Here is an 18,611-nt window from a genome sequence, read left to right as displayed (position 1 = left end):
CACTTCCGGATCAGACATATTCTTAGAGCACAAAATACTTTGGCGGACAAGCTTGCACGCGGTGCGAGGAGTTCTCCTTCTGCTTTGCTTTATGTTGATTCAATCCCACCGGTTTGGCTTGTTAGACCGGTTGGAGTTTCTAGTTAGTATTAGAGCATCTCCAAAAGACACTCTATAACTTCAAATATGAAGTTTTTTCCTCTCCAAAAAGAAATTTTAAAACTTCAAATTTGAAGTTTTGAGGAGTGAAACTTATTTGAAGTTTCACTGCTCAAAACTTCAAATTTGAAGTTTCATATTTTTATTTGCATTTTGGTCCCTATAATCAAACTTCACATTTATGATTCATAAATATTTTCTCGTTTATTGTTTTAATCCTTAAAAAAATTATATCTCATAAATATTTTAAATTTTGTTAACAGATTTTAAATTTTACCCAAAAAAATAAATAAAACCTTAAAATAAGCTTTTAAATATTTTAAGCTAGATTTAGACAACAATAATATACAAAAAAAAACTTAACAAAAAGATTTTAAAAAATTACATGAAGACATAACTATTACAACAATACTAATAGTCAGGTAAATTTGATCCGGAACCTTCAAATTTTCAAATATTGTCCAAATTTTTTGTGTAACTGATGATTGTTGTTGTTGTTGTTTTTGATGTCTTTTTTGTACAATTCTTTCTTTTTCATATTGAATATATCCACGAGTATTAATATCATCAAAAAAAAATTAGTCTTTTAGCAATATTTTATGTTTCTCTTTTACTTTCTTGTTCCGATCTAATGTATTTACAAGTATCAATATTACCAGATTTCAACAACTTTTAGGTTGTAATCTACAAAGTAAAAATGAGGAGAGCCATTTTTACTTCGAAATGCACTAATAGATGATATATGCATTACGAAAATTATTTTATGAAATAATATGGTATTTTGTTTGAATATAAGGAGCATATTATAAAATATAAATAGTTTTAAAGTTGAGTTTGAAGTTTTGCTTTTGGAGAAGAACACCTTTAAACTTCAAATATAGAGTTTTGGAAACTTCAAAATAGAGTTCCTTTTTGGAGATGCTCTTAGTTGATGTTGTCAAAAAAAAAAAATAATAATAATAAGAGATTAATGATATTGTATGGAAATAAATGCATTTATGTCATGACTTCCAAAAATAAGTATAAATTTACTACTGATATACAAATAAAATGTATATATTTTCAAATACAGATGAAAAATGCTATAAACCGACAAGATATGAAAGTATAAATGAAAGTAAATAATATAAAATAAAACAAACAAGTCAATATATATATATTACCAAAATAAAGAAGAATACATCCGGTTTAAAATTATCTCAACCATAAATTGTGAGATTTAATTAATTGATGAAAATTCTAACATCAAATAATCTTAACCAAAAAACCATAAAATAAAATAAGAAAACAATCACAAACATAATAATTCAAACCACATATATAATCAAATTCTTCCAAATAAAAACAAATTTTGAACCAAATATACACATGTTCATTTGCGAAAGAGGACTAATTAATGTTATAAATCACCTAAGACCATCTTCAAAGTATTTTACTCTTTCTACTTCTAAAATGAGAAACTCTATAAAATGTGTAATATGCTCCAATGTATTCTTCTAAATTAGCAAGCTTTAAATATATATTAACAAAATGGTAGTGATGTTATTTATAAAATAAATAGCAGTCTCTGTTATAGAAGAAGTGATAGTGATGAGTTGAAACAATTTGATCTCTAATTGCTATTAAAGAAATAAAAAAAGCAATAGATTAGAGATGTTCTAAGAAGTCATGTAATTATTGAGGATGAGTTGAAGCAATTTGATCTCTTTTGACATCCTTTTATGTTTTGTTCTTCGTAGTGTTGCATCTCTGTTATGCTTATACGTTGAGGCTATATGCCTCTAGGCCATTGTGGTCTAGGCTATATGCCTCTAGACCATTGTGGTCTGTATGCTGGTTTTTCTTTTAATAAAATGAAAATAGTGTTAAAAGAAAAACTATTGAGGATAGCATGTTTATATATAATGACAACTTTTAGAATAATGATTTAGCATCTTTTCACCTACTTCTTGCCATGTTTTGTAAATTCTTTTAACATTCAATATCAGCATAATTTTTTCATAATATTGGGAAAGAATTGGTTAAGAAACTTTGTGTAAGGTATATTTAAAATAATTATAGCAACCCACAATTGACCAACCAATCATAGATTAATAATTATCAAAAACATACAACAAGAACACTATCTATAACTCATACATAATCACTATATACCATGATATTATTTAAAACCATAAAAGTTAAAATACACCACTTTTGCAAAAACTAACAAAATATATACAATTATATAGTTACATATATCACACATAAAGAACATTTCGCGCGTAGCGCGGACCGACGCTAGTTCTTTATATATAAAGATGTTCAATTGAAACATGAAACCTTAATTTTAATCAAGTTTTCAACTAAAAATTAAACAGGAAATATGGACAAAGGTTTCTTACGTTTTGTTTTACTTTTTGTCATTCATTAGTTCAAGGCAAACAGAACCACAACAAAAGGTGCTGATGAATCCGGAATATTCCGAAAAGTCTTACTCATGTAATGACAAAAGAGAGAGTTAATAAAGGAAAGAAACCACAAAACGCTTGGACACACGGATCGACCACAGTTCCCGATATTATTTATTAAGCTTTCACCAATGAACTCAACTCTTTTATTTCCCCACTCCATTTCCATTTCCTCTGTTTCTCATCTTCCATCGCCTCGGACGCTCTCTCCTCGTTGTTGTTGCAACTCTATTCCTTCTCAAGGTATCTCTCTCTCTCTCTCTGTTTCTCTTACAATCTCTTGTCGGAATCTGGAGTTTTTTGGGTAGGTTTTATCTTTAGAGTTTAACGCTTAATTGTTTTTGCTTTCTATTTAAAAAGGCTTCATGGGTTATATGTGAATCTAAATGATCTTTTTTTTCTGGTGGATGAATCCGACACTAAGATATGGAGGCAAAACCAAGTCAAGGCCTTTACCCACTTCATCGTTGCAAAACCATACATCTGGTTCGTGTTTCTTCCAAAGTACTGTGTTTTCTGATCTGGCTCTGTTTTTCTCAGATTCTGATTCGAGATCTGTCGTGTGTGTTTAGGTGAGACATGCTCAAGGGGTTCATAACGTAGAAGGAGAGAAGAACCATGATGCTTACTTTTCTGAGGATCTATTTGATGCACATCTTACACCTCTCGGATGGCAACAGGTATCATCATGTTCTTTTATGGGTTTTGTTACTCGGATTTTGCATAGAAATATGAATATATGAATGATATGTTGCTGTAATGCTACACGTAAAAGGCTTTATGTAATGTGAATAATGCTATTGTAGGTTGACAATTTACGCAAGCACGTTAAGGCAAGTGGAATCTCTAACAGAATTGAGTTGGTTGTTGTGTCTTCCCTACTCAGGTAATGGGCTTATTGGTATATGATCCTTAATGACATTTTTTTCATGGTTGGATTCTTACTTCAGACAAGTCGTTTAGAGTGAAATAAGCTTAGTGATTTATGTTATGTTTTAGGACTTTGCAAACTGCAGTTGGAACTTTTGGAGGGGAAGGTTATATAGATGGCGTTGATGCACCTCCGCTTATGAAGGCAGGTGCAGGAGACAGCGACCGTCCTGCTATATCAAGCTTAAATCGTCCACCGTTCATTGCAGTTGAATCTTGCCGAGAACATTTGGTATTTTTTTATTTTTCACACACATTTTGTGCATTCGCAGTCGCACGAGGGTAATAGAAAACCAGTTGTAATGTTATTGTTTTGGTTTCAGGGTGTTCATCCTTGTGACAGAAGAAGCAGTATCACCAAGTACAGCGAGTTATTCCCTGCAGTTGATTTTTCATTGGCAAGTCTCGTAACCATTTTTCTGTAGAAACTATATTTTGTCTTCCTTTTCCTTTATTGTGGTTTTTTTATTTTGTTTTAACATTTTCTCTTAGTCATTCTATTTACAGGTAGAAACTGACGAAGATGTTTTGTGGAAGCCTGATATCAGAGAGGAGGACAAAGATATCGCAGCCAGAGGGGTGAAATTCATGAACTGGTGAATATCTGCGACTCTTATTTACATCTCTATTTACTTGATAAGTTTTTTTCACACAATACTAGGTAATTATGATAGTCTTGACATGATCTTTTGACTGATCTTCAGGTTGAGTACAAGGAAAGAAAAGGAAATTGCAGTTGTTACTCACAGTGGGTTCTTGTATCATACATTGAACTCATTTGGAAACGATTGTGTTCCATCTGTGAAAAGCGAGATATCTTCACAGTAAGCCTTCTGCTCTTCTTCTCTCTTTTGATCATTTGGTATTGTGTTCTCGATACCCTAATTTCTAATTGTTGCAGTTTCGCTAACTGTGAGCTTCGTTCAGTAGTTCTTGTGGATAAATGGTAAGTTTGTTTGGTAAAACAAAAGCGCTCACATTTGATACACTCACATAGTTTTTGAAGTCTTATTCTTATCTCTTCCTGTTGAATTGCAGCATGATCGGTTCAGATCCTCCTGTGACTAACTATCCCGGAAGATCTTCCGAGTGATATTGCTGATGGGAAGTAGTGGGAGAGACTAAAGTGATGAGAATTATGTAAAACCTTATTATGGATCTCAAGAGTTTTATTAATGCTTTTTAAAATAAACTAACAAAGTTGATTCCTTGACATGGACACTGAGAAGGTCTCTTTGTGATCATATTTTGGGATTCAAGAATTTGTTATTCCTTGATGGATATTTTTTAAGAGAATATGATTTTAAATATCTAAACTATTTAGTACAAATAAGATTTGACCCTGAATTTTCCTCAATAATTATAAACTAATGCCACTGATATTAAACACGATCGTTTTATATATTCGTTTAACATTCTTTTAGCTACACCATAAATTCACGGATTTTGTTTCGAATAATATAATATTGTTTTGAGCTTAGTATATCTAGATGGCCCAGATAATAAACACTTTTCATATTCTTTAACATGGACACACCTGAATCCCAAATGTTGAAATAACATTTTTTCTGTCGTTCAAACTTTTTTCTATCCTACAATAACATGGTCCCACCTGAATCCATCAAATAAACTTTAAATTTTTATATTTTACACTTTAACTAGGTGATTTTTCCGCGGGTATAATCATGTTACAAATATTTATCATCTCATTTATCATTAAAATTTACAGAATTTTATCTTTTTATTTAATTATTGTTAATACATCTTTTTCTTAGCTCTAATAAAAATTTAATTATTACATCTATTTATTTCTTCATTATAATTTTTATGATTATTGTATAGTATATATAGAACTTATCTTCTTTAAAAAATATATATGTTTTTCATTTTTTCCAATTTATATATTAATTTATAAACAATTATCTTTAAAATTTTAAATATTTATTGTTTAAGGGTATGGACGATATACATTATGATACTAATGAATTATATATTTCTTTTAACTCACGCTTTTCATTTAATTTTTGGTTAATTGATTATTATAATTATTTATTAGTTAAGATATACAATATATATTATAATATATACACAAACAATTATGTTTATGACATTATTAAAAGTTAAAAACATGAACAAACATCCACGCGGACGCGCGGATCAAAAGCTAGTAATCTTTTATATTACATTACTAGTTATAGCTTGTTTTGACCGGTTTCTGTAGATTCGAGCCTTTATTTTGTGTTAGCCACTGATTTTGTTTTTGTTTTGTTGTTGAAACGATGTAAATTTGTTGGTGAAAAGGAAGATAATCTTTTTGGGTAGGATAGCAGAAGTTCTCTCATCAACTGATGTATGTGAGCTTGTCGAATCAAAGCTTGAGAATAAGTTGCCAAAGCAATTGAACAAGTTGTAGAAGTGGAGCATGGATCCTTTAATTCTATCTAAGGAAAAAATTGAAAGAAAAAACACGAACAAAAGTGGAGCATGGATCCTTTAATTCTATCCAAATTTAAATTCTATTAAAAGAATTTCGAGACTAAATATAACAACATTTATAATTTTAGAGTGAAGCATTCTTAAATATAATATAAATTAGATAGAACAATATAATTTTAATTCTATCAAAGTTTAAATAAAATAAATTAACTAAACCAAATTAAAAGAAACAAGACTAAATATAATTGTATTTATAATTTTTCTTTTTCAAATGGATGAAACTAAAATATAAAAATCTAAAGTATTAAAACTGAAATACATTTTGTACTTATCCCTGAGTTTTTCTTAGTAATTTACCAAGGAATGCCATCGTCATTAAACACAGAGTTTTGCATTTAAAATACACCGAAACACACGTTTGTCTTATTAATAAACCATAAAATGACAAAACCATTACTAAACCACTTGATCCGTCGTAACCTACATATCTTTCTACATAATTAATAAAACACAACGTTTGGTCTTATTACTAAACCATACAATTACAAACTATTACTAAACCAAAACATTACAAAACCATCTAAATAGAATATCTGCTTTCCTACATATCATTGTATAACATTGATAAAACATTGTATTAAATTGTGATACTACCTTCGTTCTTCTTCGTCTATATCGAATTCCATTGTTATAATACCTCCGGCTTTCTTGGTCCGGACAATCAAAACCAGCATATTAGATAGTAGACCTGGGCATTTTACCCGATACCCGAAGCTGCACCCGAACCCGACCCGAAAAACCCGAACCGAAATCCGAACCGAAATAGCAAAATACCCGAACGGGTATTGATTTAGGAGAGATCGAATATCCGAACCCGAACAGATAATATCCGAACCGGAATGGATACCCGAATATAACCGAACATAAGTATATATAACCTTATATTTTTAATTTAAATCTTTTATTTTATTTAAAATATTTATATTGATGTTACACATACTTTAAAATCATATAATATACATATAAGTAGATATAAAATGATTTGATTCTCACTTAAAATGCATGTCAAGCTTTTCGTTTTGTGTATTAAAAAAAGTTACATCCAATTTGTTTTTTTTTTTAAATGACCAAATTAATGTTTATTTATTTTTGCAATGTTATCTCCAAATTTATTAATCACTCAATCTATTAAAAATAAAAAAAAATCAGTTAAGTAAAAGTTATATTTTTAAATACAAGAAACTTAAAAAAATGAAAAAATTATTTTTTTATTTCAAAATCTGAAAATCCGAACCCGATCCGAAATAACCGAACCCGAACTAAATTTCATACTTTCCATGACATTGATTAAGAAACTTTGGAAATTTCATACTTTCCATCATAATTTATATCATTATTACTAAAAATCATGTAATTGAACATCAAAACTAGCTTAAACAATAGGATAATACCAATAGAAATTATTTAGTTCAAAATCAAAACTAATCATTTATTAATTTCCTAAACGAAATTACTTTCCAAAATCTTTTCCTATATTTTAGCAAATCTTCGTAACAATTACGACTTCAATCAACTAGCACAATATTCTTTATTGATTTCTAATCTTGCAAATCACGTTTAAAATCTAATCATTTAAAGTCATGTGATTACGTTAACTTTCTAACAAACTAATCAATTTAGGAATTGAATAGTATATTCGATATATAATGCTAAATAATCACAACTAACAAAATCATAAATAATTAGATGGCATTTATCCCTAATCAATACCCTTTCATACATATCTATATATACCTCTTCCCTAATAACGTCAAAACCATATCATTTCACAAATGACTGCTTTTCATCCTCTCACAAAACTCTGGCCTTTTAAAAATAACTGGCGAGTTTAAGTCAAGTGCTTACATTTTTGAAGGCAGAACATATCTTTTGGAGATACATTTGAGATGGTTTTAGCAGACCAATGGGTAATTCAATATTTTAACGTTCGTATGACTCCCTCAGATGATGTTTAAAAAATCAGAACGCAGACTATAGATTAGAACAACTAATCCTAAAAAACAAAGTTCAACCTAAATCTACAAACTCGAACATGTATGCCAAATTTGCAGTATTAATCAATAGATCTTTCTCTGTCATCATTTCACTGAGAAATTCACCCGTCGTTGAGGAAGATATCACCAGAAAACGGAAACCGACAAAGAGATCTGAAGGAGAAGCATAACTTTCTACGGGAACAAAAAAGTCGTACAAGGCTTTCTGTTTCCTTTCTTGGAAAAAAATTATATGTGCCTTGATTAATGTTTAAGATCCACTATTTTAAATCAAAACCAAATTTCCCAATATAATTTATCAAAATGGCCTTTGTAATATAATTTCTAGATTTCTTATTTTTTGTGAATGTTTTTTTGGGTTAATTTTCCATTAATTTTTATTGTTGCTGTCTAAATAATTTTTTTTTAAAAAAGATCTATAAAATATAATTTTAAATAATAATTTAAATCAAAAAATTTATAGTATAATTTAATAAAAACACACACAATCTAAACAAAATACTCTAATATTTTACACTTTATTGTTTAGTTTACCAAGTAAAATAAAAAAAGTACAATAAAAAATAATACAACCTCATAGTTTAAAAAAGGAAGATAAACAAAATGAACAAGATAATCGACATCAGAACTCAATAACCTATGAAACATTAACATGAATATTTCTTACAACTAACAAAAACATATAATTACGCAGAACATACACCTGCACGGACGCGCGGGTCAAAAACTAGTAATAATATTAAAATATAAATTAAACATTTATTGAAAATTATTAAATTATGAAGTTATTTGTTTATTTGTCGTCACTATATTAATTCTTACCAAAAAAAGATGACATGATTTTGAGAAATTGTGATATGACATCACTTAATTATTACACGTATTATTTCTTTTATAAATGTTATATTTTTGGAAAAAAAATAATAATGATGGTAATCTTATATAATAAAGTTGGTTTTTTTCTCTATAGGGGGAAAAAATGACACGCGACAAATCTACATACGCTGCGTTTTGTGGGTTTAATGGTTTCGGTTTGGGCTCTTGCATTCCAGGCCCAATGATGAGCTTTTGTTTTCCGTCACTTTTCTTTTGATGTCCTCGCGTTCTCCAACGAATATCCAGAATCCGATCGACGAACGCCTTTTACGATTACCACTCCATAACAACCCATTGATTCTTATTTTGCACCCAGCTTCTACGTAATTAACTCAGTCCTCCACTCTGCAGCATTCAATCGACCTCATCGCATCCCAAAAGTAACTAACTCAAGCTTTGACTATAAATATCAGTTGTTTCAACCATGAACAGCACAGCTTTGACGAGATCAAGAAGAATAGTTTGTTCGACTTACCGATTACTGCGATGGCAAATTCCTTCTTCCTCCTTGCCGATTTGAAAGCTGAGTGCTGCTCCAACACTATGGAAGCTCGTTTGCTGAGGTTTTGAGAGGCGAAGAATGTGAGGAAAGGCAATGAAATAACAATTACACTCCAAAAATATGACAATACAATACAAATCAGCTTGACTAGATCTTTTGTCTTTTGAATTTCACAGATTTTCTATAAAAAAATACTAATCCAATATTTTTTTATTGATAGCTAATTGATTGAAATGTTATTTAAATTTTGGTTCATTAAGTAAATTAACAAATTGATTTTTACAGTTTAACATATTTTAACTAAAATAATAAAAAATCCAAAATTTATAAAATTTTATCGATTTAAATATATAATTCTAAAGTTAGGGGATAATATACATATTTAAAGAAATATTCAGTGTCATATAAATAAAATGTTATTCTTAGTAAATATAATTTTAATTCTATCGATGTTTAAATAAAATAAAATTTTAAATCAAACTAAATCAAAAGAAACAAGACCAAATATAATTACTTTTTTAATTTTAATTTTTTCAAATTGACAAAATTAAAATATTAAATGTTAAAATGTAAATCAAATATTCTTTTTAAATTATTTAAAATTATTATTTCTGCGCATGGCGCATGAAAACCCGTAGTCTGATTTTAAAAATAATCTTTCATATTACATTACTAGTTATAGTTTGTTTTGAACGATTTCTATTGATTCAAGCTTTCTTTTGTGTTAGCCATTGATTTTGTTTTTTTTGGTTGAAACGATGTAAATTTGTTGGTGATAAGGAAGAGATACTTTTTGGGGATAGGATAGCAGAAGTTCTCTCATCAACTGATATATGTGATCTTGTGTTATATATAGAATAAACCGGTTATTTTTTGGTTTAGTTATCTAATCTTTGGTTTAGCTTTATGGTTTAGTAAACACTATATGCATGTAAACTCTTTCTCATTTATGAGAGACTCAATCAAACATTAAAACAATCTTCTAAATCCTAATCTCTCTGTTCATCATGTTCATCATCCACCATTGAATCTCTTTTCTTCGGGATGATCCTTCTTCCTTCATGGTCGTCCTCTAGGCTTTGATTTACAGGTTCTCGAGCTCGCGGTGAGCTTCTGGATCGGATCTATCGGTTACACTCATACCTACTGTCTCACCTTGTCGATAAGCCTTCAACCGTATATACAAACATCCTTCTTCAGCCTTGTTGTCTTCTCATTGGTTATCCTCTTCCACATCAATCTCTTTCTCTTCACTGTTTCTCCTTAGTCTTCTATGTACATAACATATCCTTGGTTTATTAGTAGAACATCAGTTACTATGTCCTACCTTCAAGGGGACAAAGTAGTCTCAATTATTTGCGTATGTTATTAAACACATGTGGACTGTAGGCTATCCAATAACTCGTGCTCAAATAAAGTATCTATCTATGATCACCAAAACGAGATATGGACAAAACAAACAAATAACTTTTAAGTACCTGTGACTGTGATCACCAAAATACAACATGGACAAACCAAAAACAAAGTTGTTTCAAGAAGGAGAAACAAAAATGAAAAATGTTCCAAATAGAACATAAAGGCAAAAGATAATGACTATAATCTACAGCTCTGATACAATGTTAATTAGGAATAATCGAATTAAGATCAATATCTTCACTCAAACCAGTAATGATAGTTTTGATACAAACCACAGAGTCTGATTAATTACACAGCAAAATACAAGATTACAAAGAGTTTATTATTCGGTTCATTCGCTTCAAAGCAGATTTGTGAACAAGACAGAAGAACAAAAAAAAAGCCAATCAATTCAAGCAGATTTTTACTTTTCTTTTAGAAAAATAACATAAAGAGATTGGAAAGTTATAGAAATTTTGTTTTTTTAACAGAAAATAAACTTTGCAAAATAAAAATGCTCAAATAGAAAAAGAACGTAAAAAGCCAATGAGCTATCCACAACTACAATAGGAATAATGAATGAAGATAAGTATGATCGATCACTCAAGGCAGTAAACGTATAAAGACAGTTTTGATACAAACCACAAAGTATATTGTTTTAGGTAATAATACTGGAGCAGAATATCATAAGTGTTGATAAATTATACAACCAAACATAAGAATGCAGATAGTTTATTATTTGGTTGATTCGCTGATGCCCAATGTTGATAAGAGATTCGCTTCAGACCAGTTTCTTCTAAAAAAAACAAAAGAACAAACAAAACAAGTCAATCGAATTCAGATTAGCTATCCAATTTTTGAAAACATAAACAGAGAATTTATCTCTTCTCTTCTCTTGATGGTTATTGATAACTCTGATATTTGGAGGAGTAGAGGGAAAACAAAATGTCTTACCTGGTGCATTTTTTTCTTGATGATATTTAGACACTGACGGAAGGGATGTGTTGAACTTTGTAATAATCTTCTCCTCCTTCCGACAATCTCTCATTCCATTGATTTCCCATTACACGTAAAGTCAGCTTCTTTAAGGAAGTGATTAACTGTAGCCCATCAGGAAGCTTATTTAACTTCTTACAGCCATCAATTTGGAGAGTATGAAGAACGGGCATGGAGCCTTCTTCTATTATCCACTCTTCCAACTCCACTAATCCAAATAATTCTAGCTTCTGCAATTGTGGAAACACACCAGCCGAGCAAACCATTCTCCTCCCAAGGAAGGAATGAGACCCAAGTGTAACAAATTTCAATTGGCTCAACTTCTCTAGAACGGGCATCGGATCCTCCACCAAACTGCAGAATTCTAGAGACAGCCTTGTAATGCGAGAAGGGAATTGTAGTTGAGCAGATAACATAATCTTTATACTCAACGACAGCTCTCTGAGATTATTGAAATCCAGTATTATCCATTCTTGTCTCCCCTTAGCCCCATAATAGTCTACAGTAAGATTTTCCAAGCGTCCCAGTCCACCTATCGATGCAGACAAATTTTCTAAGCTGATCTCACCTCTTAAAGCGATTACAAGGGTCTTCAATCTGGCCATACCACGGAGATCCTCTAAATTGCAACACTGTTGAAAAATTCTCCGACGTCTCCAACTTTACTAGCTGACTCAATTCCAACTTTGTCTTCATATTCATAGTTTCTGGTAAAATAAGGTACCTCAATCCTATCATCTCCATCAAGACATTGGGCACGAATGTGAAACTATTGTTTACATTTAAGTTTAGGTATATCAGCAACTTCAGATTTCGTAGAGAAGCGGGTAGATGAGATACCCCCGCAGCTTCTATGTTCAGATATCTTAAGTGGATGAGTTTTCCAATGCTATCCGGTAGCTTCCTTCCTTCGAATTCAGCTTTATAGACATGTAATATCCTCAACAGCTGTAACCTTGTAAAGATTATACTTGAAAGCTTCCAGTTACGTGCAAACATCCAGCTATTTGGAAGCACTACCTTTTGGACAACCACGAGAGATCGAACCTTTGAATTATTTATCTCTCTCTCAACATCTAATGTATAGGGATCATGAGTGAAAAATCTCTGAGATACACTAAGAGACTGGGGGTGCGCACTCGGGGAGAGGAAGTTCTCTTCTTTGGCTTTAGACATACAAAGTTCTCTCATCAAATCATGCAAACAGCATTTTTCAAATCTCGAAGTGGCATTGTCTCTTTCAGAAATAACCATGCTTCTCCTCACCAACTCATCTATGTAGCTTTCTCCAACGTCTTGAATGGTCTCTCCATCGCTATACCTGAGTATTCCATCTGCAGCCCAGTAATAGGACAGATTTTCTATATCTATCTCATAATCTTCTCGGAAATGGGCAAAGTAGAGGAAGCAATGCTTCAAATAACCAGGCAACTCTTCAAAGCGCAGAGACAATATACTATTTAATGAATTGTTGTCATGTAAATGAGGTCCAATATTCTCAGATACTTGTTTCCAATAGTGCACTGTGTAGTTTTCAGTCAACAAACCTCCTAACACTCTGATGGCCAAAGGCAATCTCTGACAATGTTTGATCATTTTCTTACCCATCTCTTCCATTTTCTCATCATCCTTCGTCGGTTCTGCACATCATCATAAAATAAATAAATAAAAGAACAATTCTCTCAAAATACAGTTTTTTCACTAAAAGGTACACAAAGAAAAATGATAAAAAAAAATGTTTCATTAAATAGGTAAAACACTCTTCCACCCTTATTTTATATAATATATAAATATAGATGATTATTTAAATAAACAATTTTTTTTTTAATACTACATTTTTCAATTCGATTTTTGAAACTATTTTTTTAACAAATATTTTAAATTTAAAATATTAATTAATTAATTTTTTAAATCCTAAAACACATCCCCAGACCTAGGGCTGAGACTTATTATCCGAGATTCGGAACCGATCCGAGATCCACTCCGAATCCGTTTCGAAAATAGGATATTCGGGAGATCTGGATAATAAAATCTAGGATCCGTCAGCACAGAATGAATCTGAATCTGGATATTTTGATTTTTTAAGTCTTGATATTCGGATCTGGATCCATATTTTAAAAATATAATTTTTTTTTTTAATTTTATTAATAATTATATTTGATATATTAATATTTATACATAAAATTAATTTATAATATTAAATTTTAATTTTTATAATATTATGTACATATATATATATTTATAAATATTGTTGAAATATTAATTAATTTATTATTTTTAAAATTTTAGCATTTTAAAAATAGTTTTTTTTAATTTTTAATTACTTTTACGAATCTAGATCCGGAACCAAATATCCACGAATAATAATATCTAGACGGATATCCAAAATTCAGATATCGTGAAGTGATAAATCTAAATTCGGCAGTGTTTTTAAAACCGGACCGGCTAGCGAACCATGGGTCATAGGTCATTGTGGTTCAACCAGGTCTGAACCGGGTTTGATCGGGTTTACTTAGATCAAACTAAATTTAATGATGTTTTATAAATAATATGCATATTCTACAAAAAAAATAGATCATATCAAATAAAATGTTTAAATAGCCGTAATGTGTAGAAAAACTTAAAAATAACAATTAAAATCTAAAATCAATATGAAAAGCACATTTAAACTTTATTCGCAAATCTTATCACTCTAAATCTTCATCACCTTTAAAAAAATTATAATGACATTAGGTAAAAGTTATATTTTGAAATTCAAATTTCACAAACGTAAATGTTTCAATTATTTAAAGCCTTCAAAACAAGTGATCATGAAATATAACAAAGTAAGAAGTAGACAAAAACAATATATTGACGTGAATATTAAACTCTGTGAATCTTGTAATTTATGAGTTGTAGAGATAATACAAGAAAAAGACGAAAGACGATACTTTATTAATTTTGATAAAACTTATTTTTACTTAAAAAGGAAGACAAATTAATTATTTCATTAACAAAATTTTGGCTTATATACGAATCGGGGTTTGGCCAGTTCATTGGGTCGCCGGTTCTCGGGTTTTTGACGGTTTGATAGGGGTTTTTAACTGGTTCGATTTTAGTTGGGTTTTAGCATTAACCCAACCTGGATTATTTTTCGGTTCATGGTTCAACCTGGTTCGACCGCCGGTTCGGTCCGGGTTTAAAAACCCTGAAATTCGGATACCTTAAATTTTCCGGATAGCCGGATCCATACCACCCTTTCCCAAACATCACACTTTAAATCTAAACCATAACTGTAGATCGGAGGTTATTATTTTGTCTACTTAACTGTTTAATGAAGCATTTTGATAATTTTAACGTATGTGTGTTATATCACAATACTAAAAGGGGGATTTCCTCAAAATCTAGGCATGCCATGTCATCAAAAATATTCAACCAATCAAAATATTTCATTTTCGGGTCTGGGCTTCAATTTTGTTTCGAATGGGCTTCGTTTCGTTTTTGGCTCTGGGCTTCGAATTTGTTTTTAATGGGCTTTGTTTGATTTGGGTTACGGCTTAGTCGTCTACCTAAACCTAGATCTAAGAAGAAGCCGCAAGTCTCTCCTCCTCTTCCCCATTTCACTTCGTCTTCTCTCTTGAAACCGTAGCGTTTGAGTTTTGATCATCCTATTCTTCACAATCAGTTTCATCACAATCAATTTCGCAATCAATTTCGGCGCCGATACCTCCGGCGATGAGCCCGGCGGATGTTGCCATGGTGCGCATGCAAGCCGACGGGAGGCTTCCGGTGGTCGATCGGAGGAACTACAAGAGCGTTTTGGACGCGATCGCGCAGATGGTCGCGGCGAAGGCGTCACGTTGCTGTGGAGAGGTTCGTCGATGACGATAAACAGAGCGATGCTCGTGACGGCGTCGCAGCTGGCTACGTACGACTCGGTGAAAGAGACGATTTTGGAGTAAGGGTTGATGAGAGACGGGCTCGGGACTCACATGACGTCGAGCTTCGCGGCGGGGTTTGTGGCTTCGGTCGCGTCGAACCCGGTGGATGTGATCAAGACGAGAGTGATGAATATGAAGGTGGAGGCGGGGAAAACGGTGCCGTATAAGGGAGCGGTTGATTGCGCGTTGAAGACAGTGAGAGCTGTAGGGATCATAGCTTTATACAAGGGGTTTTTGCCGACGGTGTCGAGACAAGCACCGTTCACGATGATTATGCCGGTGGTGTTAATATGTTCTCATTCTATGTTTTCTATTTTGAGTGTAAATTCAAGTAGATAGATTTCTCATCTGGGTAACGCATCATTTTGAAAGTTCTGATCTTTGAATCCAATTTAATCATCTGCCGACAAAACTTTGTCTCTTTTACTCAGACTATCACTTATGGTTTCATTTAATTACCGATTCTAAGTTCTCCCCTACATACTTCATATAGCAGACCAGAGCAGTGCATCTCTTATCAAGTCAAGGCTTTATTGAACTGTCACAGATTTCAACCAATCATCGACAATGTCTTCCTCTGCTGCTACCGTTGCTCAAAAATCTGTTTCCTCCTCAACCTTTGACGATCTCAGCCTTGGTCTGACTCCTCAGGTGGTTGCTGACCGGATCCTCTGCTTTTGGGATTGAAGGAACATGAAGAAAAATGGTGAATTTGTGGGTATCACCATCCTCCTGCTAGATGAAAAGGTTTCAACATTCCTCTCTTAACCTTTAAAGATTATCAAAAAAATTTAAATTTACAAACTAACAGATAATAAAGCCTTACTTGGATTCAATGAAGGGATCTGTATTTGCATATCGGGAAAACAAGGCTCTGTTTTACTTCAATCAAAGACGCATATTCAGATAATAACACTGCGTTCACTTTGAACAATTTAGGACCTTATCTCTCCACGTTTGATTGCAAGTTTGATAAAAGAGATTCATCAAAAGTTTGTAGTTTTCTTTGCAGTGTAACATGTTCATTAATTATATTTTTGTGTGGTGGTCTGACAATGGTGTTGTTCTCATTAACATATTGTTTTGGTCTGTCGGTTTTATTTTAGGTGTAAAACCTCGACTGATGGAGGCTAAGATCGAGATGCTGAGATTTACTCTGGTGAATCAACCGGAGTTTTAGTGAGTTATCACATACTTTACTGAATGAACACATACATCTATGAATCCTTGAGTAAAATAAGTTATGATTTTGTTGGGTTTCCTTAGATAGAAGAAAGATTAGGGTTAGCATGCTTTTTGGATCTCGGTAGTTTGTCAAAAAAACGATCTGTGATAACGACTGAACCAGTGAATCGTTTCGTACTACCTGATAGAGGCTGATCCAAGAATGCAGCTCTGCCATCTGCATCACAAGAGACTTGTGGTAGACTAGATGTGGAAGGCATGGACCTTCAAAGAACTACTTCTAGAGAACTAGGAAACTCATTGCAGGTTGTGATATTTCCTTTATTTTAAGTATAGTAGAAGGTTCATGGATATATGATATATCTATATCCTTTGTAGGTAGTGGTAAATACAGTCGTACACAAATAAATTTAAACATTGTAATTTGCAGAATTGTAAGTGTTTTATGTGAAAACTAACAGTTTCTAACATGCATATTAAGATTTTATTGGTTGATTGAAAATTATTTCTAATAAAAGACTTTTTCTGCATTAGCCTGTCCCAAAAGAAGTTATAATAGTTGAGCTATTTTTGCCACTAAATGTACGCATTCAAATTTAAAATCACGTACTTGCAAGTTTTGCATTTTTAGGCCCGAAATAGCCATGACCTTCATCATTCTCTTGCCTATTAAATCACAAACTTAGACTACGAAGCTGCAAAAAAATAAAGCCTCAAAGAAAATCTAACATACAAATTTACTATAAATCCTTAAAAATTTCAAATATTCACATGCAAAAGACCAATTCAGAACACACCATCTCCTCATCCTTAATATAAAGCAACAACATCCTCGCAGTGCGCGTAAGTGAACACAACATCATGTACACAAAATTAGCCAATACAACAACAACGTCCCCGGCAGAAGAAGTGAGGCAAATGCGAGAATAATAATAATGCAGTTTGTAGGTTTGCAACTCAGATTGTAGGGCAGGATCAAATCGTAGGAGTTAGAATTCTTAAACCGTTTTTGTATATAAATTATTTTCAGAAACACACAAAACGTCTATGCAATGTGTTTAATCAGATTTAAGTTAATTAATCAGATTTAAGTTAAGAGTGTTAAGAGTTCTTCAGAATTTTTGATTAAAAACCTAATTCCAGACCTCAGACAGTGATAATTTTTGTATATATCTACCATTTATAAATTTTATAAAGCTTTTAAATTGGGTTTGAAGTCCTCACTAATACCTGTTTCAAGAGGTCATTCAAGACCATGTTTGAGCAAGTATCTCAGCCTTGGATAAAGGGATGACTGAGCACACAAACACTACCCAGCAAACAGAAAAAAGCTAGAACATCAAATAATAGTATTAATATTCAAAATTATTTCCAAAAAATCTGATTAATTAAATAATTAAAATAAGAAACTGTAAAATTAATATTCCATCAACAACGGTAAGAAAGTAAACCTTCTATAAATTTATAACTAATAATTTTTCAAATATTGAAGCAAAATTTTCTTTCTATCACAAACAAACTTTAAAAAAAACACAGAAATTAAATAGCAACAATAAATGTTAAATTTAAATTTTGGTTAAAAAGGTTGACAAAATTATTTTGGTTAAAACGATAAATTGAAGACAACAAATAAAGAACCGGTATACAAGTCGGTGGTACTTTCTTTTAAAGACAAGTACAAAAATGAAACTTAATAATTTTAAAACCA

The 18,611-nt window shown here is 31.6% G+C and overlaps 2 protein-coding genes across 2 annotated transcripts in view; one reads left to right on the top strand and one right to left on the bottom strand.

The window, feature by feature from the left end:
- Nucleotides 1–2,677: 2,677 nt before the first annotated feature.
- On the top strand, nucleotides 2,678–4,816 carry LOC106342629 (phosphoglycerate mutase-like protein 2). The gene is made up of 10 exons (XM_013781625.1): nucleotides 2,678–2,852; nucleotides 3,034–3,095; nucleotides 3,182–3,289; nucleotides 3,416–3,495; nucleotides 3,609–3,771; nucleotides 3,863–3,937; nucleotides 4,047–4,135; nucleotides 4,244–4,363; nucleotides 4,441–4,485; nucleotides 4,578–4,816. The coding sequence occupies exons 1-10, from the start codon at nucleotides 2,741–2,743 to the stop codon at nucleotides 4,630–4,632; spliced, it is 909 nt and encodes a 302-aa protein (XP_013637079.1). The 5' UTR covers nucleotides 2,678–2,740; the 3' UTR covers nucleotides 4,633–4,816.
- A 6,600-nt stretch (nucleotides 4,817–11,416) lies between these two features.
- The window catches only part of LOC106293987 (probable disease resistance protein At1g58602), a 9,238-nt gene continuing 2,043 nt past the window's right edge, over nucleotides 11,417–18,611 (bottom strand). The window contains 3 exon segments of the mRNA XM_013729615.1: nucleotides 11,417–11,598; nucleotides 11,757–12,431; nucleotides 12,433–13,438. Coding sequence (XP_013585069.1) covers nucleotides 11,783–12,431; nucleotides 12,433–13,438 — 1,655 coding nt within the window. The 3' untranslated portion in view covers nucleotides 11,417–11,598; nucleotides 11,757–11,782.

This window comes from Brassica oleracea, chromosome C1 (genome assembly GCF_000695525.1).
Source record: "Brassica oleracea var. oleracea cultivar TO1000 chromosome C1, BOL, whole genome shotgun sequence".
Taxonomy (NCBI): Eukaryota; Viridiplantae; Streptophyta; class Magnoliopsida; order Brassicales; family Brassicaceae; genus Brassica; species Brassica oleracea.
Note: the sequence above shows the minus strand (reverse complement) of the source record. Positions and strands in the feature narration are given on the sequence as shown.